Source organism: Apus apus, chromosome 1 (genome assembly GCF_020740795.1).
Source record: "Apus apus isolate bApuApu2 chromosome 1, bApuApu2.pri.cur, whole genome shotgun sequence".
Classification (NCBI taxonomy): Eukaryota; Metazoa; Chordata; class Aves; order Apodiformes; family Apodidae; genus Apus; species Apus apus.
The window spans coordinates 51,401,062-51,426,762 of record NC_067282.1 but is presented as its reverse complement, the minus strand read 5'-3'; the positions used below and the strand labels follow the sequence as shown (position 1 = coordinate 51,426,762).

The 25,701-nt window shown below is 40.0% G+C and overlaps 1 protein-coding gene across 1 annotated transcript in view; it reads right to left on the bottom strand.

Annotated features, from left to right (window-relative positions):
- Positions 1-25,701, bottom strand: part of GPC6 (glypican 6) — a 531,236-nt gene that overhangs the window by 68,020 nt on the left and 437,515 nt on the right. The window contains exon 5 of the mRNA XM_051610133.1: positions 5,243-5,373. Within this exon, the coding sequence (XP_051466093.1) occupies positions 5,243-5,373 (131 nt within the window). The remainder of the gene's footprint in view (positions 1-5,242; positions 5,374-25,701) is intronic.

The window sequence follows — 25,701 nt, the reverse complement described above, 5'->3', positions numbered from 1 at the left end:
TTTGTAGGTGTCTATATTTAAGCTAAACATCTTGTTTCCATTTTAGACAGTGGAGATCCAAAGCTCCCTTCAGTTGCTCTCTCATCAGTATCTCTAATAGTTTTTGATGTCCTGAGATACCCGAGTTTTCTGTTAAGACTGTCTTAACGCAAGACCATTGCTCACTGAACTGCAGCTAAAGCTAAAATGGAATATCCCAGGGTGTCATAAAGAGCACCAGACCTCTGTGGTCAGGGATATGAACCAAGCTGGGAGATCAACAGAGTCAGTGAAGAATTATATCTATTGAGCTTACTAAATAGAGGTTTCTACTTCAGGACTGTAAAAAATGAGTCTTTTTCCCAAGAGTTCTCAATGAAGCCTTGATTCATGCTGTTATTCTGACATGTGCCAGTGCTCAGTGCTTCCTATTCAGTGTCTTTGTAAGACTCTGCTCCATTGACTCAACTTCAGGTAGAATAACATTGATTTTTTCCTGAAATGCCTTTATATTTTCCCTGCACAGAGCTCTGGACAGATAACAGATAAATGAAGAGATAAATACGAAACTCAGAGGCTATTTTAAGAAGAATCTTGGATGTAGGTTTTATGAAGATTTCCTCCTTATAAATAATGCATATGTAGTCTGCTATGTCATGGCGCTTGTTCATCGTTTTAGCTGAAGTAATTGCTGAAAAGGAACATATATCTATAGGCTAAAATGGCACATCCATCAGCTCAGATAAAAGTAGGTTTAGGACTTACTAAGGGGACACTCAATTATAGGTTTCATTTATGAAAGTGGAAAAATCATGTCACAGCAGCCAAATGACACTTAGAGCAGCCAAACATACCTGTGTAGAATCAGATTTTTTAAAATGCAGAAAACAGCCCAGTATGTTGCGTTTTGAGTAGTGATGAGAACACAATTAAGCAGATGTAACCAGATTAGAGATTTTCTCAATTTTGAAGAAAAATGGATATTCTAAGACTTTTTCTGCTGTTTTTTGAGTTTTCCTTCACTTCTTGTGAGTGACCAATCTCTGCAGATGTCAGGTAGTAAACACTTGTATTTTAAAAATGGAACAGATGTAGGATTTACTTTTTGAGTTCAAGCAGGAATCAAAGGTAATGGTACTGACAGCCTTATGGGAAAATTGTGAAGGGCCCCAAAATACCTTTGTTTTGGCCAAGACTGAAATGAGCATTTGTATGTTACAACTCTCTGAATATGATTCCCTGAATTACTTCCTGAAGAATGAGAATAAGGAAAATGTATGCTATGACTTAGTCTTGGATATGAACTGAGCCTTGGGAAGCAATATACAGAGCTTGAAGCTTATACCTGAGAAATAATCAAGCTGTTGCTGAGCACTGAATTTGACGCTATCATGTTCAACTACCGAAGAGGTGTCACAATGAAATAACAAAGGGATTTCAACAAATAAACTAATGTGTCTTAGACGTTATCAGCAGAAACCCAAGGAAAATCTATTGCAACCTGACTTCTACTAGAAGCAACCATCAGGGAACACCACTCAAGTCTGGGCAGACCCAGATTGAAAAGCCTGCTCTTAAAAAGTGCCGATGTCTTGGGGGGCATATCAGGCAGCCTAGACTGATTATTTTTGCAATCTGTGTGGTTTGGTTTGCAGAAGGTACTCTGTCAGTATAGCTGCAGGTATTAGACGATGAAGCTATGGGAACTGGTTTTGGTGATCATCGGTCCTTGCCTTTTTTTGGAGAAGGGAAATTTGGGTCTGATTCAAAGCACGTAAAGTCCTCTAGCAAAAGGGCCTTGAGATTTGACTTTCTAGACCATTGTTCCTTTTTGAAACATATCTCCAGATATTGCAGCTGTCAGGAAAGAGATTTTCCCTGAGGCAAAGTAAGGACCTCGTGTGGGTGTTGTTTAGGGACATGACAGCCACACAAGGTGAGAAGCCTATTGAAGCCTAGAGATTTATTGTCAGACCTTCTACACAGCCAGTGCTGAATGTAGATTGCAAAGAAATAGCAAGAAAACAGAGGAAGATTCCAGCCTCAGGATGAATTGGAGGATCTTAATATAATACTAGTACCTGGTTAATGTGAACTGTGCTAAAACGAACAACCACAATCAGCACACAAAAAATAAAAGTTAGTGGCCTAGGAAAAGAGATGATCCATCTTACGCAGTGACAGGTACTGGAATGTGGCTGAGTCTGTATGTCCTTGGATGGAAGTACAAAAAGATAGAAGAGGTACGAGTGGCACCTGTATAATTCCCTGCCTTGGTATTGATGTGTACCAATCAAGAGTGGAAGACAAAGGGCTTGTGTCTACTAAAGAAATGAAAGACAAGGCTTGAACTCAAGCGATAAGCCCTGACTGCACTGATTGTTAACTCATTGGCTTTTTCTTGGACTGTTCCAACTTGCTCTTGGCAGGATGAAACAGCTCCAGAGAAGGTAGGTCTCAGCAGTATAGAAATGAATCAGGCTGTGACACTTTGGCCTCAGGATCAATCACTGATCTGTGTTCCCTTTTATTTATTAGTATGACTGTAGCCATGAGGACTACTTCTCAGAAGAATAGTGCTGAATAGGAAGTGCATATTTACAGGAAAAAGATATTGGACAAAACATCTAGTACTACATCAAGTGAAGAATGGAGAGACAAATGACAGAAATGGAGTCTTAGGAAGTTCAAGATGTATTTTTCTGCTGATGTCTAAAGTTGAAGACTTCATCCTTCACATAAGAGCATGCATTCTCACTTATTTTATACACTTATTATGTTGGCAAGTGTACATTGTCAATGTGTTATATAAAGCATATTTTTCTCAAATAAATTTCGATACATCAATGCAGCTGGTATAATACAAAACATCATTTTGTGATACAAACTGATAGTGCAATTTCCTGTGAATGACTTTTGGAATAGTGCAATTTTATATAAATTTTTGAAACAGGAGAGGGATAGATTTGGGATTAAATGAACTCTAGGTCTTCTTCCAGCAAAGAGGATGAGATTAGTGAGAGGTCTTTGAGGAAGAAATTGTTCATTTCTGTTTGTTCAATTCTTTTTAAAAGAGAAACATCATTATACAAAATGGCCTAAGATTCTACTGAATGCATCATAGAGCCTCCTTGCAAACATCAACCAGATTTTTAGGTAGAAAAAGATGTGTGTCAGTGGTAAAGAAAAATCTGTGTATGTGGGTGGTGGAGGCATAACATTATTAGTGCATCATCATTTTCCCATTGTAAAAACACACTGACTTGTGGAAAAAATAACTGTGATTCCTAGTCACCACATTTTCAGGGGGTGCAGTCAAATGCAAGATACAAAATTGTTTGAAGAACGAGATAACAGTGTGATTTCGACACCCTGCCTGAAGCTTTCTGAGCGGCATCTCAGAATAATTGACAAGCCTGGTTTTTCTCCTACATTAGGTCTGCAATTACATTCCATGCACTCCATTACATCTGGCAAGGTATCTGTCATTTCCACTAAAGCTCTAAGTGGTCAGTATGTATAAGGGGGAAAAATTAGATGACAAATGACTGATTTGAAGTCTGCTCATATATCGTCTCTACAGATCTGATGTGACATAGAAGAATGCAGCACTAAACGCAAAGTCTTTGCCTTTTTATGCTTTTCTTTAAGAATAAAGCATTTCCATGCGTTAGGACCTGAAGAAAGATGGATCTAACCTAGGAAATAAGGAAATCACATTTCAGGAGAGTAATGGTCTACACAGAAATATACAAAGGCCCCTCAAGAATAGACAGCTCCTTTATCTATGAAAATATAATAAAATAAATTTAACTGATATCAGTTGGTTTCTGTTTATCAAGATTTAAAAAAAATATTGGCTAAGATTTATCTTAGAAGAAAAACTTCACATTGAAATGGAATTGCTGTGATTTATTAATCTTTACAGCAAATAAAATGTTTCCCAGGGACAGGTGAGACAGTCTGCTCTGCTACAAACGAGTAGTGAGATGAGCTTGTGCCAAGATGTCATTGGGCTCTGGCAGGGGATGCAGCTTCCTGATTAATGCAAAAGTGGTGAGAACTGAGCAAGAAAAAAGGAAATTGAATACACCTGGGCCTTGGGTGAGTTTCAGTAAAAATATTTCTTTATTCTTCTTTTGAAGTGAGGGCTGAGTTTGTTGAAGATAGCCTTTAATTCCCAAAGTATTTGAGAGAATTTGGCTGTTAAATGCTTTGATCACTGTTGCCAGAACGAAGTTCCATTGTGCAGGATGTAGGCTGCTTTTAAAATCTGAGTAACTTCATGTAGGTTGAAGGTAAAAAGCAGTTTGTAGGAAATCTTTAGCAGCCTGCAGCACTGGGGACATAAAACCATCTTATTTTGGGGTGGCAGGAAGAATATTGGCCTCAGCGTCCTGCTTTTTGTCGCCATTTTCCCAGCTACAGAAGCTTCTTTTCAAGCAATGGAAAGTCACTGGCTCAGATGGCAATGTAGCCAGCACCTAACTGACTACTGGGAGATCAATGGAAGGTAGAAACTCCTAATGCAGAGAACCTGGAAAACTGTTGACTTTAGGTTTTGAGTTGCAGTGTACTGATGAATATTAAGGAAAAGCCATTAATTGTTTACTATCGGTTCAACAGCACCTGCTACTGAATTTGAAGGATCTTATTAACATGAGGTTCAGAGGTGGTGGTGATCTGTGGATAAACAGACGCACTAAAAATGAAAAGGAGCAAGCTGGTATCAATAACTCTGTTTATCTTCGTGTCAGAATACAGAAAAAACTCTATCAAACTAAGGTCTGGTAATCAGAGGCTGTCCAATGTAATGATATTTCCCTTGAGTGGCTATTAAAGCAGGTTAAATGGACATTTTGTGTATTCACCTCAAACACATTGTACTTCAGTCTGACCTAGACAGATCAAAATGTGTTTGGAAGTTAATATGGAGAATCACAGACGAGACATGAGCAAAAGTTACCAAGCCTACTCCACAGGAAATTGCCGATAGTTACTGCTATTTTTCAGCTCTCTCTTACATCTGTTAATTCAGATTTTACTGTTTGGTAACTTTCTCCCTTCTACTCCCTTCTGAAAGCTTCAAGCTTGTTTAACTAGATGAAGGATTGAAAGGTAGTCTGGTGAACTGTTGAATAAGCAAAAGCAATTTCTAGTGGCCTGGACAATCTTTCTTAAAGTCTGGACAGAAAAATGGTGGAGGTGTTTTTCCCACTGCTTGTGACATTCAGCAAGAGAGAATGCGCGACTCACACAGTACCTTTGCCGACACCTGCATGCTGTTTTCTTGCATGTTCATGATGGCTTCAGAAATCTTGACATCAATAGGATCCATGACTGATTCAATGTTGAATGGTCCCTCTAATCTCTCCGCTACCAGAAGCATAGCATCTGTTAAAACACAAACCAGCCATTCCCTTAAAGAAGGGATACCTTGGGGTGCCTCAGGCAGACGAGTGTCACCAGCCAGAGGCGTGAGTACCGAGCGCTCCTGAGCAGGAGCCCATGGGGATGGGTGGCAGTGGGACCATGAAGCCTGCAGGGCAGCTTCCCAGCTGTCAAAAACAATTTTCCCTACCGCTGCCACCCCAGAAGGAGGAATAAAGTCTATAAAAGTTAGGTGAATAATAGTTACCATAGCATTATTGAGCTTAGGATAAAAGTATATCACACAGAATCACACCACTCGAAGCAGCCAGAGCTCCAGAGTGTACTTAAGTAGTCTCCTTCCCCAGAAAAAGCAGGATGATAGAAATGAACCCCTGGAGTGTGTTTTTAGAATTCGCATGAGATGATGAGAACTTTGATATGATATATCTGGGTGTTATAATTAAAGCAGCTGTTCTTTCTGACCTTAATGATCTCATTTTCTTGCAATATGAACAGCAGATGAATATTGGATTTCTGCCATAGCATATAGGTATAAACCGTGTTTACCTCACTACATTTTCAAGACATGATTGAAAGTTCTATGCAGAATCATGTATTTTTGTGGTTTGGATTTTAAAAAGAATTGTTTGCTCAATTTATATTAGAGCCCTCTCCAAAAGAATTTTATCTTTTTGTGTTCATTAACAAGTGAAAATTGATTAGAAATTAATAACATTAAAAAAGGTTTTGCCATACATCACATATGTTTGTCTATGCACCGACACAGATTCCTCACAATTTCTGTGGCAATAACAATGCAATGAACAGGATTTATACTCTACCTTTGAACATAATATTTGATTCTTGTCTCATATATTAGCATTTACATTTTTTAGCATCTAATTAGCTTTAAACAGATGCCACTTGCAATTTTAAGATGATAAACAAAATTCTTCATATGCTCTCATCTATGTTCTTCAGACTTAGGCTCTGAAAGGCACTAACCAGTCTTCCTTCCAAAACAGCCCTTACTGGTGCTTTGCTGTTACAAGCACCGGTCCCAAGGCAGCTATGTGGAGAAGGCATGGGACACCCCCTAGCCCAGAGAGCAGTGTTTGATAGATCCTTCTTTCCAGCCTGCATGGCCACCCTCACCCTCCCCATGGAAGCACAGGTGCATGGATGTATGTGAAGAAGAGGCTGGCGTCTCCCCCTGGCAGTGGCGACACAGGTTCCCATGCATAGCCCGACATGGGAGCTACAGCATGTACATATTACATATGTAGTCAATGTATGCTTAAATATCCCACTGAAGTACAAAAGTACTTTTGTACTTCAGTACAAAAGAAGTACAAAAGTACAAAGAAGTACAAAAAAAGCTTAATTTTAAATATCCACACCTTTATTGATGACAGATACATCTTTATGTTAGCAGTCCATATTTCTGTTTTGGAGCTAGAATATGGGACAGGATTAGTGTTAAACTAGGGGCCCATAAAGGAACATGTTTGAAGAGGCAGAGTCTGAGGAACTGATTAAATGCTGGGATGAAAGGTGCTTGAAGGTCTAAGCTAAACAAGTTCCTCCTGCAACATGATTTCTGAGGCTGATACAAGTTGTGTTTCCAGTTAAGGCGCATTTTAGGTCTCAACTCAGACTAGGAGTCCAGGGTAGTTGCACAGTTCAGACGAGTTCTTGCACAAGTGGGAAACTATTGTTATTTGAGGACTCATTTTATTTTCTTCAGTTTCAATAAGTGTGTGGGGCCACAGGTGATATAGACTGGACTGCAGGGTTACTCCTGTCTCCTTCTGGTAGGAGTACAAGATTGGTTGAGCAAAAGGGAATGAGCAAGTGCCACACCTATGAACTCCAAAATTATTTTCTTAGCCTTTGTCTGACTGAGGTCTTCCTTTTACCATCTCTCTAACAATAATGTCCCTAATATTAAGTCAAACTTATCCAGATGGTGTCTGACAGCCCTAGACTAAGACAAGCCTTGAAAAGCAAGACAGTCATGTTATTGTGAGTGTGCAGGCCCTTTGGGAACATAATCACTACTGTAGTTAACTAGCTTCTATCTACTGATTTTTTGAGTTAGGCCTCAGATTAAAATTCAGATGGAATTTCCTATCCTTAACATTGACCTCCAGAAAAAATCAAACCCACAGTGTGTTGTTTTAAGGTGAATTCCTCTCTTGGAAAATATTTCCCAATCCTCTTGTTTGCCAGCCCTAACCCTCACTGCAGTGCTACATCTTATTATTCACTTGCACAATTCTATAAGAATGCATGCAATATATACGCAAGAGGCATCCTATGCAATTGAATGAAATAAAAGCTGCTAGGTTGAATGTAGTGAGAATCTGATTAAATTTAATGATCTGAGATTTATGACAGCACAGTCAAAATGATGTAATGGTCCTTTCTAGACTTAGCTCTTCAAATCTGTAATCATGTAACAAAAACCCCAACACTTGTCCCAAGTCTCTTTTTTTTTCTCCTAAAAATGTTATTAATATTATTACAGGAGAAGCTGGAAAGATTTCAAAATGAAATTAAGAAAATCTATATGCCTCAGCCATGAAATCTCAGTTCTCAAGAACTGACCCTTGAACTCAAAAAATGCCTAATTCAGTTCAGTGGGAGTCTCTGTGGGCTTAATGATTTCCTAATCAGCTCAAATAGTAGATATTAGGAGCTTAATTGTTATGCTATTTAAGTCTGAAAGCTGACTGATTAATTGACTACCTGTTTTTTATGCTGTTAATACACTTGGACTGTATTGTTCACCTATATATGTTTATTTTTATCTCTTTTGCATTTTTCAAAATCTGCTTTGATTAGGCTAAGCACAGGGCTTCCTTCTCCATCTACTACAGCACTTGGAAAAGGCTGATATCCAGCTGCTGGGTGAGTGGATCAGAACTCAGTTTAGTTAAGCCATTCTTGCTTGTGGGTTTATTAGCCACTTGGAAACAATAAACATGACTAATTGCTCACCTGAGGACATGGGCTTGCAAAACAGTCTGGAGAAAGAGCAGAGCATATGGCACATTTCTTACTGCCAGTGCCACTGCTCTTGACCTCTCCTGCCAGATGCATGTTACTCAAAACAGGAGTGGGGATGCTCCTGATGCAGTAAAAAAAACAAGTCTGCTGGTGTCCCAAGGTGTAGTCCTGGGAGGCCTGGAATGTCTCTGCTGGCTGAGCACAGCAGCTCTATTTAACTGCTTTGTATTCCCTTGTCCACACCAAGATACACTATAGGTATTTGCCGGGGGATTTTAGAAGGACAAAGTTTCATTTTAAGCAATATATAAGAGCTCCTGCAGAATATTTTTTTTGCTTATTTCACAGATTATTATTTTTTTTTTTCATGGTTTAAAAGATGCTACTTAAATGAGAAGCAGAAGACAAAACTGATCACCATGCTAAAGTGATTTGTTGCATAACTTAAAAAAAAAATTGAGATGGCCCTGTGTGAATTTCAAGATATGATGGTCTTTTGTGGACCCTGAGCATCTCCAGGCAAAATACCAGATAGACTAATAATAGAAAGGATATACTAATAACAGACAAGAATCTGCTTCTGTTTCCTAGGAACTGCATCACACCACTGTCTTTTTGACTTATCTTGATACAAAAAGTGATATCTTCCTGTTTATGTTACATTTCCTTCAGGGCAAGTTTCCTGAAATCTTCCTAGTAAATCCCATACTGAAACAAAGGAAACAGGGATAAGGCCACTGATTTATGAAACATCTGACAACTGAAAAAACTCCAAAACTAGACTAAAATACAGAGTTCCTGTAAAGAAAGTCAGTGCCTTCTTTTCCTTGTCACTTTTCTATCATCAAGATAATGTGAGGAGGATCTGATAGGGAAGACTCAGAGAGCTTATAGGCAGCCTCAGGGAGCTGATAAGGAAAGGCATTTTTTGAGTCTGTGTTAGTTTGGTTGTGACATCAGTTTTTCCTTTCATGCACACTTTGTCATTCTACTTTTAAATTATCAGTGAAGATTCCAGCAGTGGCTGAGCTTTCCCCAGGGAATTACAGAAAAGCATCATGAAGTCTCTAAAAACATTGCTTTTTTTAGGGAGACAAAGAATGGCAAAATAATAAATTCCATGTCCTTCATGGAAGGTATATTTTGTTTTGCAAAAAAAGGAAGGAAGATCTTTTCTTAAATTTCCTACCAGGCGGTTGCTATTTTTTCTTTATCTCATACATGTGGTCTAACCCTTATTTATGAAGAACTGTGAAGTGCTTGTTCACACAGCTGCCTGTGAAAGAATGTAAGGATAACTTTTTATTTGGAAACCTTCTAAGGACTGGCCTATGGACAAGTCCATGGATTGCAGAAGAAGAGAGGTGAATCAGTTGTAAATAGACTGAGTAATTACTGTATGTGACTATGACCTTGAGAGTGACAGTGACTGTTTTGGAAAGGGATATAACAGTTAATTATCTGGGCTGCAAAGCCATGCTCATTTCCCAACTTCCCAACCTTCCGACCAAGGGCAAGGGGAGGTGGGAGTTTGGGTTGTATTTACTACGTCATGTAGGTAAAACTCAGTGAGTTTTTCATCATGACACCAAATATAAATAGTGTTCATAAAATCTTTAGAGCGTTAGATGGTAAATAAAATGAAACAAAACCTAAAAATTGAAAAGTGAAATATGGGTACATATTGACTTTTTAGAAATATAATAACAACCCTGTAATATTCTGCCAAAACTTTTACTGCTAGCTTATGATTTACTAAAAAAAATTAAAGAAGAATGTAAAACTCCATGTTCATCGAGTTCCTAAGATCCCTTTGAGTCCCTAAGATCCCTTTCCTCAGGAAATCAGAATAAGGCATGGCAGTGATGCCAAGCCTGCTATTTTACTTAAGGTCCATGGTGCCCTTTTCACATTATTATTCATATGAGAACACTGTACAGTTCTATTCTGATGAGCCTTAATTGACAGATTTCCTGTCTGACTATCATTAAGCTCAATGTATGTATTGGCATAATAATATTATAATTCTCTACATCCTTTGTTATGCTTTTCCCACATTTTTTTAAGAAAGGTATTATGTGGTGTATTTTTTCGGCTGCTTAGTTTCACTTAATTTTTTCTAATAATCTACCTCATACAGAGGTAGATTCAACAGTTGTATTCTCTTCTATATTTTTGCCTCCCTCAGACATGTATAGACATCTGCCATACCCTCCTTTAGTCTGTGCTCTGTCACACTTTTAAAGCTAATTTTGTACTGTTTTCATAAAGGATTTCCTCAGGTCTTTTGCAGTTTTATTTCTGTTAAAAGAGCTCCCTGGTATTGTGACTTTTTAACTAACTTTTTAAATTAAACTTTAAAAGTTGGATTTCATTAGTGTTTTGCAGAAACCCTTTTTGGCCCATATGTCCGGCTCAGAAAACTGACTCCTCTCCCTTGATGCCTCTGAATTCCTTATCCTCTTCATCATAACTGATTTAGAATTCATATTTGCCATGTTAGTCCTGACATATATTTTTAAGTGTCTACTCATATTCAAAATTTACAGTGATTATATTTTATGCACTGATTTTTATTTCTTTTCCTACTCATATTTCTAAACTTTGCGTACCAGAACTTTCTCCAAGTTTGACAGAATTTATGGTACACTTTTGAAAAAATAATTAATGAGCTGTCCATTCTCTCTTCTTGAGAAGTGATATGTATTTTTTTCTATAAGCAGTTTGATTCAAGAAACTGTCTGGTTATTTCAAGAATGACTTCACCCTAATGTACACAAAATCTTTCAACTAATAAGTGTGGCAGCATCTATGACTCTCATGTCATCTTCTGTAAAAACCCAGTTTAAACCTAACAGACCTGCTATCCTTATTGGTAGTTCACTGAGAATTACTTGTGGAAAGACATTGGTCCTCTGGAGATCATGGAGTCCAACCCCCCTGTCAGAGCAAGACCAAATCTAGGGCAGGTCACTCAGAAATGCATCCGGATGGGTCTTGAAAGTCTCCAGAAAAGGAGACTCCACAACCTCTCTGGGCAGCCTTTCTAGTGCTCTGTCACCCTCACAGTAAAGAAGTTTTTTCTCATGTAGTGCATCTTCAGTGCTCCATTGAGATTATAAATGAATTTTTACCCATGCTTTGGGTTAGAGGTGTCCAGTGGATGGCCATCTAGATTGATGAGAGGTTTGGAGAACTTGAGAAATAAAGAAAGTCTGGATGAGCTGCATTTGCTCAGTCTACAAAGAGCAGGCTCAGGGGACATCTTGTCAGTCTTCAGTTGCTAAAGAGTAGGTAGAGAGAAGATAGGGAAATTGTCTTCACATGGGTGTGGAGTGGCAGGACAAGATATAATGGGATGCTCCTCAGTTCCTTTGGTATATTCAGCATTTTTTCTTCTGAATCAAAGAACCACAATTACTATAAGGATCTGAAATACATATTTCCTAAGTACCAATGCTGTGTTTTTTAGTAGACATCCTATGAGTAACATCTTCCCTGCTACTTTGTCACTAAGCTAACTTTATGCCTCTCCTTGCTGTAAAATAAACAATCAACCTATGGCCAGCTTTGCTGGAGTGAATCCACCCCACTGGTTCAGCTCCGAGGGAGGTGTCACACACAGCTGCACAGACAAAATTGATTTTTGCCTTTCGTCTTACTGATCAATATGGAAATGTACCACGGCTATCTCATTGCATTTAAAAGCTTGCCACTATGCAGAGAATTTTGAGATGCCTACCAGCATTTACTCCCCTTCTTCTTTCTCCCCAACTTCAATGCAGCAAATAAAAATAGTTTTGCCCCCCTAGACAAATGTTTGAACCCCAAATGATTGCATACTTCAAGGTTGTCACAAATCAATACATCTGGTATGACTAATCTATTTATTGTTTTGACATTCCTCTTGAAAGGAAAGAACAATTTCTGTATGTCTGCCTAGTTGCACTAACTGTACCATGTGGATGAACCAGAACTAATCAATAGGATAGGGGCAATGTTGTAAAATCCTATGCTTGAGCCCCTCAGTTCTTCTAAATTATCTGTGTCCTGAGAGGTCTAGAGAAGGTCAAAGTATATAAAGTAATATAAAATAAAGTAATATAAAAAGCTAATGTTCATGACATGAGGCCACTTGCCTGATAAGTTGTAATCATCAAAAATATTAATAAAAACACATGCACAGTGTTAGCCAGAAAGTAAAAGATCTGTTCCCACTAAAACTTTCACAGCAGGAAAGAAGTTGTTTTAACCGAGGGTGAAAATTTTTAAAATGGCACATTTTTCAAAGAAAGATTGCTGTCTGGCTGCATATTGGCAAGGCTTCCAGGCCAGTGGCCAGGGAACCATAGCATTCATTCTCCCTCAAAAATTTTGATTTTCTGAAATGAACATTTTCCAACAGAAAAAAAAAAAAAAAATAAATCATCCAATCAGCTCCAGTTTAATCCACAAGAGATTTATGAATATGAAGTAACTGAATTTCCCATAAGACTGCTGAAAATCAGAAAAAAAAAATACTAGGGGATCTAGGGAAATAGGGGATGGTTTGGGATCAGTTCTTAACTTTGAGTTTTAACCTGTTTTTCCAGTTTTAAGTACTTAGTGAAACAGTCCTCCTTGATTCTCTGTACACTAAACAGGGAGATGTAGTCAGCTCTGGGGATGTCTGGAGAGAGATCCCATCCACTCAGCGTACATAGGGATTAAGTTAATTGTGAACTTATTCACAGTGGATCCTCTCTTCAGTGGCAGCCCCAAGAGCATCAGGTCTGTGCCTCTGCATTCAAGCCTCTTCTCAGCTCTGTCCCACCCTCCTTACCCACATGAGCTCCTCCTCTGCCACTGGCCTGTGCTTGAGGCCATTTATTGTGCATTCCCTAAATTTTATGCACATCCACTTCATCAAGCTCCTCTGCTTACCAGAATAACAAATGATGGTGAAAATTCTGCTGCCACTAACCTGGCTTATAGCTCTGGGATTCTAACACTGATATAATTGCAGATCTTTCAGATCCCTATAGGTGCAAGCAAGAACAGGGAAGAAGAAATGTTAGGCTCCACCTTATGCTGTTGTACCCATGGTTTATTGCTGTAAAACCTAACACTAGTTTCAGATTTTCTGAATGCAAAAATGTAAAAACAAAAATAAAATCTTTAAACATAATACCTTTTAATGAAGTTATTAAGATTATTATATCTGCCAACTGAATGGGACATGATCTGAGGCCTAATAAAGTCACAAAGCATCTTTTCAACAATTTGGTTTGGAGGAGGCTAGCAATTCCTTTTCTCAGGTTTTGCAGAAAAGATCTAATTTTGTTTCCCTTTGGCTGAGTGAATGCAGCAAATGAACAATTATTCTTCCTGGTGCCATACTGATATCTGTGGACAGTGCTATACAGAAATAAACATGTTTGGGCATGACAGGACTGGTTGGCAATTACGCTGATATTTTTGTTCCTATGAAGCAAAATAAGCTTTGCCAGTTTTGGCTCCACAGAAAACATGGTGGAGGAACATTAATGTTTGTCAGATGGAATAGGACAGCATCTACAGGGGAAATTGTTTTTCATGTTTCGAAAGAAAGAAAAAGTGATGAGACAAAAAAAGAATAAAAAACAGTATTCTGAAAATTGATACAACAATGTCTGTGTTCTCAAAATGCTGCTTACAGCTGTCAGATTTTTTTTCAAGGAAAAAATAGGAAAAGTGACATAATCTGACACCGATGTGCTGCACTGAATACTCCTATTTGCTAGGAGGTGAAACTTTTTCACAGGCACTTAACATTACCAACATTGGGTTGGTAAGGCCTCCAAAGACAAGTCAACTAGGTTCCACTTCAGTAAAAGGAAAATTTAAGCCATGTTTTTGTCCGGTTTCCCACAAGCCCTATACAGAAGTATAACAGTTAATAATATGAGTAATGATGATTAACTTTGTAACATTATGTTCCTCTCTCAACCAGGAAATAATACTAAAAGGCTCTGATAATACTTTTATCAGCCTAGCAACATCCTTTCTCCTGAAGTGGGTAGATACCATCTACATTTTCCTCTAGAAAAACAAGTTAGACAACCTGCTCTTTCCAAAGTGAGTTGCATAAATGGAACTGCAACAAGTCTGTCCATTCTTTGATGTTCCATCCAGCCATGGAATATAAATATTTATTTTGATTATTTCAAACATTTCTATCTCTCTCTGTATATATATATATATGTAAACATAATAGCCACTAAATTCAACTCACCCCTTGCACTTACCCTGTTGCTTAACTCTTTTTATTTGTTTATTTTTCTGCAAATATTCATGTGCTTGATGCTATTTTAGATGTAGAGGAATTTTTGTTCAGAAACAAATAATAGTCTCTGTGTTTCAGATGAATTTGTTCAGCCTTGTCACACATCCCAGCCCACAATTTCTTGACAGAATACAACATGGAAAAATTTCACTAAAACGTCAGTCATTTAAATGTAAAAAGACAGTATGTGAAAAGACAGTTCTCATTTTTCTCTTTCCTTTGATAAGGAGGAATCTCACAAATTTAAAATGAAAGAGGCTCTTGCAAGGAAAGAATATGAAATATTTCCATGTCTCTATTACATCTCTAACTACAAAGCTTCTCCTTCCTTTTTTTCCTATGGGAAGGCTAGAATATCTAATCAAGGACTGGAAAGACCTTTTGCTGTGAACTGAGTGGCCAGTTACAAAAAAACCTATGCCAGATTGGCTGTAATTCATAATAGAGGTTTCCTTTAGTAAAAATAGTTCAGTAGAACTGGAAATATACTTATGTTTATGAAATCTGTTCTTTAAAATGCCATGAAGGATGACTTTGGTCACGGCATGATTGCATGCTGCTGGATGCCTGCCTGAAGGAGCAACGGGGGACACAACAGTCTTCATGTGTCTTCTCAGGCACTTATTCCTGTCCTTCTGTTATACTGGATGCATGATGCAGCCTGGAAATCTACATGGAGTAGTGAAAAAGAGGACAGTTCAGGAGACAGATTAGAAATGAGAAAGCAGTGGCAGAAGACTGGTCAGCTGTGCCTGCCCAGCTCAGGATGTGGTCACACAACTTGTTTCAGCCAACTGAAAAAGTGGCTTCTTCTCCCCCACACCCGAGGACAAAATTTCATCCTGCTCTGTGCCAGCACTGGTGCTCAGGGAGTGCTGAGACATCTGAAGAGGGGGATGGAGCTGGCTGGAAACAGAATCCCTTTTTCAATAGGGTTCATTTTCAGCAGGGTGTGACCTACTGCAGAGCAGCCAGAAAGATGATGGGAATGGGAAGGAGGTTCCCTTTTGAAAGACACTTTGCATTAGGGTGGCTTTTACAGGTACTCAGACTGGTGTTGCCATCTTCTTCAGTATCTCAAGTGGTGCCCACCATCTCAGGGGTCTGCAGGAAGAGGTAACTGCAGGGCTAGATGGTGGGTGCACCCAGGGGCATGTTGTGTGGGTTGGAAGGTGGTGGCCATGGAGAGGAGGTACCAGACCTCCCCTGTATCAGCAAGAGCAGCTCCAGAAAAGGAGGTGCACACTACAGGGAGAAATATTTCCAGAAGGATGGAGTGGGAACAACATATTGAGGAGAGTCTGCTTTGCTGAAGTTGAAATAGTGGACTGCCATGATGCTGGAAACTGTAGCCAACACTGTTACAGTGATGTGAATCAGCAGTAAACGATGGGCCAAAGCAAAGGGCTGGCAGAATGGCACCAGGACTGTGAAAACAATGACGAGAACAAGGTTCTGCCCAATTTCTGCTTCTCAGTTGGATTTTTGTCCTGCATTTGCTGTTGTGCTTTGACCTTTGTTATTCTACAGTAACCCCCATGTGCTTGGAAAGTGCTTAGGAGGTTTTGAATGCCCCTGCAGAATAAATTAAAAAGAAAACATGAACAGTAAAATGATATCCCTCATATGTCAATATATATATGACTTTCAGAGACTGTCTGATTAAAAAAAAAATGTTCTTATACAAAAAATTCCAATAGATTAATCTTGGTTTAAACAGTAAATGGGTTTTAGACCTTTGTATTTTGTGGATGAGCAGGAAGGTGTAATAACAAATGCTGATCAGGAAGGATGTAACGAGTTACACACCAGCTTGAGTCCATTCCAGCTTCCTGACAGACTTTGTGTGCTGAGAAAATGGTGAGCAGGTTGTGATAACAGATTGATGAGTTCTTCTGGCTGGTTAGCAAAAAAAAAGAAATCTGCAATACAGGGGAAGAATAAGGGAATCTCAATTCTTTCAACACTGGAGAAAAAAACCACAATTATTCATGGGGACAGAGGCCACTGAAGATACATTTGTTCTAAGCATTTTTTTTTTGTTCATTTGAAGCTGGATTTTTATTTTTATTGCAATTTATCATACATCTAAGTGTTTCTGAAGTGTGGTTGCTCTGTAGAACTTCATGTTTTCTGAAAGAATCTCATCCCTCAGATAAATACTGTCATTATGCAGTTATTTATCCCTTTACCATCCTCTTTGATGAGTAGTTTTAAGGGTTTGCTTACAAAAGAGGTGGCACTGTGTTGGGCACATTTTTGACAATCACATAAAATACCCTTGTTCAGATTCAGCTTAGTTGTTTCACAGGGAGCTAGTCAGTTCATATCACTTGCTCACATTCTCCATGAACTCTTAGATGAGTCATCAGTAAAATAAAAGATGGTCTTTGCATGCTTTTAATTTTATTCCTTTCTCTCTAAAGTAGACAGTATTGTGTATGGGTATCTCAAATCCCATCTTATCCAAAACACTGCTCAGGATGGCACAGGAAATAAGACAAAGGCCAATCTGAAATGTTCAGCAGCTTGTCTGTCTCTACTGGTTTCCTGCAGTGAGCAGCAAATCGTGCCAGCTTAGTTTATGGGAGAGAAAAACGTCTCTGACAGCACTTGCATTTTTTGCTCTTGGGTCATGCATTGAAAAAATTCCTAGATATCACTGGAAGGTTTACAAAGCATTTAATTTTGTTAGAAAATTAACTGTAATTTCCTTCATGTCCCATTTCCCTCCAAATATCATGCACAAATTGGATGCAGTCACCAGAAAGACATTTAATTTACCAAGAGTTTAACTGAGTTTGAAGCAAGAGAATAAATAGACACTTCTTTTATTGCAGATAGTGGAGAAGTATGAGACCACTTTTCAAAAACTACAGAATTTCCAGGTTAATCTGCTTGTTTTCATACCAAATTGTCAGAAGAGACAGGTGTCTTTCACCCCTTAAGCTTTAAGACCTCTCTACAATGCACTCCAACATACGGGGATGACAAATCTTTCTCTATTGGAGGGAAACCAGGAGAGAAGTACATCCAAGAGAGGGCGGGCTACCCAAAGTGCTTCACATCAGCTTCATCTCCTGGAAAAGTCATTCCACTGTTGCTAGTACTGCCAACAGAGGAACCAAGATTCTGCTGGAAAATGGAGCAGACTGCATATATCAGACTAGGAATGAGAGCACGGATTAGGTTTATGTTACGGAGATAAATGTCTTGCAGCTGTCAAGGAAGGTATCTCTCTAGACAGAGCTGATGAATCCTGCATCACAGAGGTGCAGAGCAGAGGGCTTCACCCAAGTAATGACCCATCTGTCCTCTTTTAACTGTTAAAAAAAACCTTAATGTCTTTGTTTGAATGCTTTTCTTATTTCATGTTTCATGCTGTCCCCAATGCAATATTAACAGCACATGCCATGAGATCCTTCCTCCAGCTGTCACTATTTGTTTTAAACAAAAAGATCAAAGAATTTTAATTGCAAAGTCTGCTCTGAATCACGTATTACTTAACATTGAAATGTGCAGCAAAAGGTTATATAATAATTCCTTCTTTCTATTGACTTTAGGGAGACTAATTTTTATCATTTAGAGTACTGCAGATTTGCTTATGTATGCTAACTATTTCTACAGAGAAGACTGGAGTTTTACCCATTTGGATGTAGTAGGCCTGTGCTTTATGTGTGTGTGACTTTATACATACACGTGTACACACACGTACATCTGCCAGCATGCTTATACATTTCATCATTGAAAGTGCAAGTAAATAAAATTTTAGACACACAGATGCACATCTGGCTGCAAATACCAGTATCTGTTTGCTAGTTGCTAGTACCAAATAATGTCAAATAAAAGCTACAGTATATTTATGGATTTTAGCAGAAACTTCCAGCCCTGTGAATGTAGAGGCCCAAAAAGCCACCTGGTGACTTTTTGTTATGGTTCACAGTTTGGCTTGGATCTGTTTAACAAAGGAAATCTAATGAAATTTGTTCTTCCATTCTTCTGCTGAATTTATAACAGAGAATTAGATGGATTCAGGGATGAAGGACAGGAGAAGACAGTCTTAATCACATGAAATGTTATTGTCATGTGCTGTGCATTTACAGGGCCTGGTTGTTTACGTTGCTTAAAATCGACCAGCACATGAGTCCAGCAAAGAAACTCAGCAGAAAGCTGCGCCAAAGACAGCATTTCCATCCCTGGAGAATTCAAGCATTTTCCAATGCATTTTTTGCTTGTCCGTTATTATGATTTACCCACTGAAAAGGGAAAACACTACAAAAAATAACAAGATAAATTATATAGTGGTTAAAGCTTAATATTTTGTAAAATAGAATAATTATCTGCTCCAGTTCCTGGAGAGTCCACATGTTACAGGATGGGGTAGTGTGAAATCTCTCCAGATGGGTGGCAGAAGATCCCCCTGCCTCGTGATGGAGAAGTCATATCTTATCACTATGCACCATGCACCAATATAGGTTAGGGGTGGACCTTCTGGAAAGCGGTTATGAGGAGAAGGATCTGGGAGTCATGGTAGATAGTAAATTATCCATGAGCCAGCAATGTGCCCTTGTTGCCAAGAGGGCCAATGGAATCCTGGGGTGCATAAAGAAAAGGGTGACCAGTAGGTCTAGAGAGGTCATTCTCCCCCTCTACTGTGCACTGTTGAGGCCACATTTGGAATACTCCATCCAGTTCAGGGCTCCACAGCTCAAGAGAGACAGGAAGCTACTGAAGAGAGTCCAGGAGAGGGCAACAAAGATGACTAAGGGATTGGAGCATCTCCCTTATGAGGAAAGGCTGAGAGACCTGGGGCTGTTTAGTCTAGAGAAGAGAAGGCTGAGGGGAGAACTTATTAATGCCTACAAGTATCTAAAGGGTGGGTGCAAGGAGGATGGAGCCAGACTCTTTTCAGTAGTTCCCAGCGTTGGAATGAGGGGCAACGGGCACAAGCTGGAACATAGGAAGTTCCATTTAAATATGAGGAAAATCTTTACAGTGAGGGTGACAGATCCCTGGAACAGGCCGCCCAGGGAGGGTGTGGAGTCTCCTTCTCTGGAGATATTTAAGACCCACCTGGATGCAGTCCTGAGTAATGTGCTCTAGGAGATCCTGGTTGTGGGAAACTGTTATTTTCTTCCCCACGTAAGTCTAAACAAAATGCCTTTTAAGCCAGCGAAGGCCTCTCCTGATTATGCCCAGCTAACAGACTAAAACAGACTTACTTCTCAAGGACAACTGAACCCAAAACAACAGATGTGGCATGGGACAGAAAGGATGGGCGACAAGCCATCCTGTGCCCCTGGCAGTCACCGCCCTAACTTAGGGCTCATGGATGCTCATTGGCTCCGGACAGTGACATTGACTGGACAGGTGGGTCAGGGGGTATAAAAGGCGGTGAGTGCAGCAGGTGGGCCCTTCCCTCCTCCCTGAGGCCCGTTCAGACGCTTTCTGCATGGGACACCCCCCTGCTGCGGACACTGGTGCTGGGACCCTGCCTGCCCACCTGCCCCGGGTCCAGCCTGAGCCTCAGCGCTGAGCGTGCCGGGGTCCTGAGCCCTGGAGTCGGGGCTGGAGCCCCCTCTCCGTGTTGCTGCTGGTTGAGGGGAAACCAGAGGCCGCTGCACCCGCTGCCGAGCAGCACGCACACACACACACACACACACACACACACACACGCACACACACACACACGCACACACTCCTCATACTCGCACACACAGCGTGACCTTTTAAGGACTGACGTCGGGCTTCCTCCCTTCTCCCTCCTCCCTTTGGTCCTCAACCCTCTCTCGGAGAGAAGCCTTAGAACCACAGGACCTTTTGCATGACCTCCCTAAAGGACACTTTCTTACTGCATATATATATCCCTGGTAGCCATTTACACTTACATTTTCCCTAAACATCATGCCTCAGTTTGTGTTAACCCTTAATAAACCGATTGATTTGTGAAGTAAACATCGGTCTCAGTAGCAATTTGTGAGCACAGTGGGGGTGTATCTAACTACCGCTCTAAAATACGGTCCCGCAGTGGCCATTCCTCTGTGAGAGGCAGCGCCGCGTGTGACCCTCAGACTTATTCAACAACCCCTCCACATCGGGGCGGGAAGTCGCAGAAGCACCTGACAGCCGGTAGCCCCCCGATACCGGCTCACGACACTGGTTTAGCAAGGGAGTTGCACTAGATGATCTCCTGAGGTCCCTTCCAACTCTGACAGTTCTGTGATTCTGTGATCAACCACCTGTTTAGAGCTGGAAGATCCTGAGGTGTCTGGTTCTGAGGACAGAACAGGAGCTGCAGGAGTGTCTCCATGCAGGTAATCTGCATGGCAGGGTTGAGACAAATAAGTCATCTGAGAGTTATGTGCAGGCTGGCAACTGAGCGTGTCTGTGTGTGTGATACATGTATGCATGGATGTGTGCATGAACACAGTCCTGCACACATAAAGCAGAGCCCGGCAGGATGAAATACATATGCATCTACATCTAAATGGGTAAAAATCTAAAAAGGAGATGAAATGCTGTGAAACATCAGATTAATTTTTCTTCTTATTAAGTTTTTTTTTTACAAACTAATGTTTTCCATAAAAAGCCCTTTTTGTCAGCACTTTTATGAGTCAGTCTGGTTAGGAGCTGATCAATGCTCTGCTGCCCAACACACAGCTCTTGAAATACCATGTCCAAACAAGCCTCTTGTTTAGTCCTCTACAGATTTTAATCAGGGAAGCAAGAAGTCCTCACCTCACAGAGGTTTTCAGGATACAGAGTTCTGCATTTTTCTCTCTTCTGTGAGGGTTCAATGAGGAAAATAATGTCAGTGGTGAGTTGAGCACTGACAGCCCTTGTGGCTGAGCTCTGGTGTGTACCAGTGCATGCAGAGCCTTGAACAGGCATGCATTTGTCTCCAACAAAGGCTACAGAGGGAATGCAGCAGTTGTTTTATGTGATAGCAAAATATCAGTACCCTAACTACACAAGATGACCTTGATTCAAAGCTACTCACAGGTCTGGTACATTGGAATAATTCCAGAAATGACTGCACAGTTTTTTAGAAAAGTTAGGGACAAAATGTAATGCATCAGTTCTGCCTCTGATAGGCAATTTAGACCCCTGAGAGGGCCTATACGGAATAGCTTGAAGCACTGATGGATTGCTTGTGCATTATCCCTACTGATTACTGAACACTGCATCTGGATAAGTACTTTCACTCTGGTTGAAGATACAAGGTGCAGCCTCTGATCAAAATGAATTAAATGACCACTTCACAGTCTTTTTCAACTAGGCACATCATTAGCTGCAGGCAGAAGACAAGGCAAGCAGAAGCTGAAATCACAACATATGTACAATGGGAAGGAAGTCAAAAGAAGATCAAACTCAAACATCAAACTGATCCACTGGTAATATGAGATTTCTTCTATTTGCCCTTTAAAGTCACTAACATTAAGTAAATATGGATTTTCTTCCATGGTGTAATGGTGTAGGTACAGAGTAAGTAGACTTTCTTTAGTAATGAAATGAGAATTAGTGCCTTAGGTCAGTAGAAGCTGCTGCTGAATATTTCTCTTTGAAGCACCATGCTAGGAACTCAGCTCCAGAGGGATATCCAAAAAGCCAGGAGCCCTGGGCATTAGCTACCTCTGACTAATGCTGCCCACTAATCTGAAAAGCAAGTAGCTTCCTTCTGCCAGCAGGTGATGTGTGTGACTTTGGGCACCTCTTCATGCCCTCCTCCTCATTGGCCTTCCCACACAGGCTGGAGCTGTGAGTGGAGCCTGGCCACCATGGCTCTCCCAGAGGGCTGGGTGCAGTGAGACTCCAGCTCCTCCCTGCCAGGTGCACAGGAACAGCTCGGCATTTATCCCACTCAGCTCATGACCTTCCTGGGCTCTAGCAGCTCACACACACCTCCGCGTGTCTCCAGAGCAGCTCTTCCCCATGGCGTGAGGCTGTGCCTCAGAGCTGGGCAGCACCGTGGCTTCACAGCAGCCCTGGGGACATTGCTCATCCACCCACCATGTGGGGAAGCCGGCAGGAGCCTCGAGTTGCAAGTCCTGTACCAGCAGCAGACACGCAGTGCTCCCCGCAAGCTCCTGCTGAGTCCATACCCCTTATACTTCTTCCGCCTCCTGTCTCACCTCTGGCTTTCTGCTCTGCTTTGATTTACTCTGCCTAAACTCAGACACCGAGCTGAAGTACCCGTGATTGAAGCTGGACTAAATCAGCACGTGCATTAGAAAAGCAGTGACATCAGTGACTGCAAGGAGCTATTTTCCTTTTCTTTTAGTGGTCATTGTTTAGCACTGTGCTAAACAAACTAACCAAGTATTATGCCCCTCTGAGCTAGAGAGAAGTACAGTGAGAGTGCTATGAGGATGGGCTGCTCAGAAAGGCAGTGGCAAGCAAAAGTCAGCTGCCTTCTTGATTCTTCCTGTTAAATCACATCTAATCTGTTCTGCAAATTGTCAAGTGAGACCTCAGTTTTAAAATAATATGTGGCCTCCTTCTTTCATCAGGCTAGTTCTCTCTTTTTTTTTAAAAAAAAAAAAAGGTGTGTTTTGTTTTGTTTTGTTTTGTTTTTCTGAAGAAAAAGCTGCTTCTGTGGAGGAGCTGTAGGCTCTGGGTTTCTAATAATTTCAGCTTTAACTCTCTTTCTTTCCTTTTTCTCTCCTTCCATGATCTGCTAATTAAACAGAAGCTAGGTAGAGAATAAGCAAAGAAAAGTGTTGCAAACTAATTTGTCACATACCACCTCGCTTTTCTGCTGTAGACCCAGCTGCCTTCTGAAACTCTGAAAGAGATAAAACTTCTGACTTTTTTTTGTGTGTGTGTGTTGTCCCCAGCAAGAGGACAAACATCATCTGTGATTATCTTTAAAGGAGTAAAATTAGAATGATTGTTTCTTATAAGGAGCATAGGCTTTGACTAGAAGAAATGGAGAGAATATAAGGACAGCCTAGTCCAAGGATGCTCCCTTTCAAAATGGGTGTACTGCAAAATGTAGGAGATAATAAAAAAAAAACCACAACAAAATACATATAACCACTCAGTAGCTCTTTGAAGAGTCTTAAATTTACCCCACACTGAAATACAGAGGAGAGAGAGGGTCAGGGCTGTAAGGGCTTTATCCAAGGTACACAAGAACAAAGCTTTAGAATGTGCATCTCTACAACAGCAAGCTTTGTTATTAATTTTATTTGCTGTAAAATGGACATGCATATTGTTCCATTGCTGACTGAATGTAATTTTTTTTAAATCAAATACTATATGTGATTTTTAGGCTCCTTTCCTTAGACAATGAAATAAAGACATCTGAAAAATGCTACAAAAAGACAGAAGATGATATTCTGTATAAAAAAAAGGCAAGTCAAATCTCTTTAGCTCTTTTTATTTTGTTTTTGTTTTTATTTTTAAGATTTGAAATTTAAACCAGAATTTTAGTTTTGAACACGTAAATTAAATGCCATGTCAGGTAGCCAGCTTGCACATTTTAAGTGTCCAATGAAACAGTTCAACTACAGTGGGTGCATTTATATTAGAATTTTCATTCACGTTTTCTTTTCAAGTGCGTTCCTTGCCTGTCCTCACTTAGTGTGCTTTGGTTCTTTCTCTATGGGTCTGCACTTCTGGCTAACATATGCATAATTTCTTTAGTCAATGGGGAGAGGTGGCAGCAGAGGCCTCTAGAAGGACATCCCTGTCTTCTGCCTAAGCCTAGACACCATAACTAGTTGGGCAAGATTTCTCCTGGCCAGTTTTTGAAGCCACCTTCTTCACTGTTTAGATAAGGAATATAATTGTTTATGCCAGGACCTAGCTTTCTTCACTGAAAGGGTTGTCAAGTATTAGAATAGTTTGCCCAGGGCAGTGCTGCAGCCCTCTCCTTTCTAAAGGAAAAAATCACAAACTAGAACTTCCTTTAGGATGCATTGATGGTCATAAAATAAAACCTTTTTCAAAGGCTTTCAGATCTGACTTTTGATTTATACTTATGTTTTATCCAAAAAGTATTTAATATGTAGCATTTTAAAGTTCTCCTCAGATAGTCTATTTCTGTAGTGTCCTACTTCTCTCTCTGTAGGTCTCTCTTTTATTTGTACACATAAATATTTTATGGAAAACAGATGGTCTGGTGAAGTTGCTCTCCACTAAAAAGGCAGAAGATGAAACAGAATGGATCATACTATTCCCTAACTTATGCTCATAAAATAACTCTGTTAACATAAAAGTGGGCATTCAAAGCTGTACGATTTACCTTTACATATTGAAGTGTGTTACCTACACACAGCTCAAAACATAATTATTGTTCTAGGATGATAACTGTACTTAACCAGGAAAGCTTACAAGAAAAAAAGCAGTGTGCAGCCTAATGGTGTTTATACAAGATTAAAGAGAATAAATATCAGTTGAAAGGGGCATTATCTTTCTCTTCCTCAACCTGTTCATCAAGAGATAGTGACCTTTCATTCTGCATATTGAAAGGCCTTTCAAGCTGGTGAATCCTAGGAGTGGAGGTCTATGTTGCTCATGCTTCTATCAGAGAATGATGGGAGCTTGCAAGTCAACTTCTAAGCTCCTGGCATTTCAATTAAAATAAAGGTCTAAGGTAATAAATTATCAAAGACCTCTTTCTTTTCTTTGTAAACTGCAAGCATATCTCTTTGCTGGTTCTAAGCAAAGCAGATATACCCTGAGGGTAAAGTCTCTTTTCCCTGTGCAACACCAGCTTGACACTCTCTTAAAGGCCTGGAGAAGTCTGACAGTTCATTGTCAAAGAGGTATCTCCAAAAGCAGTGCACGTATCAAGAAACTATCACTGTAATAAATAAAGCCATTATTTATTCCATACTCAGCTCAAATGTTACTTTAATTTGAATTTTCCATCAACTGACTCTGCAGAAGTCCACCAGCAACATGAGCTGATTTAGGGAAAGGACAAATATTACTCTTTTGAAGAAAAAATTATTTCAGCACTGAGGCAAATGGAAGCAGCCTCTTCAAATGGAGCATTTTGGTATAATACTTGAATATGGCAAAAC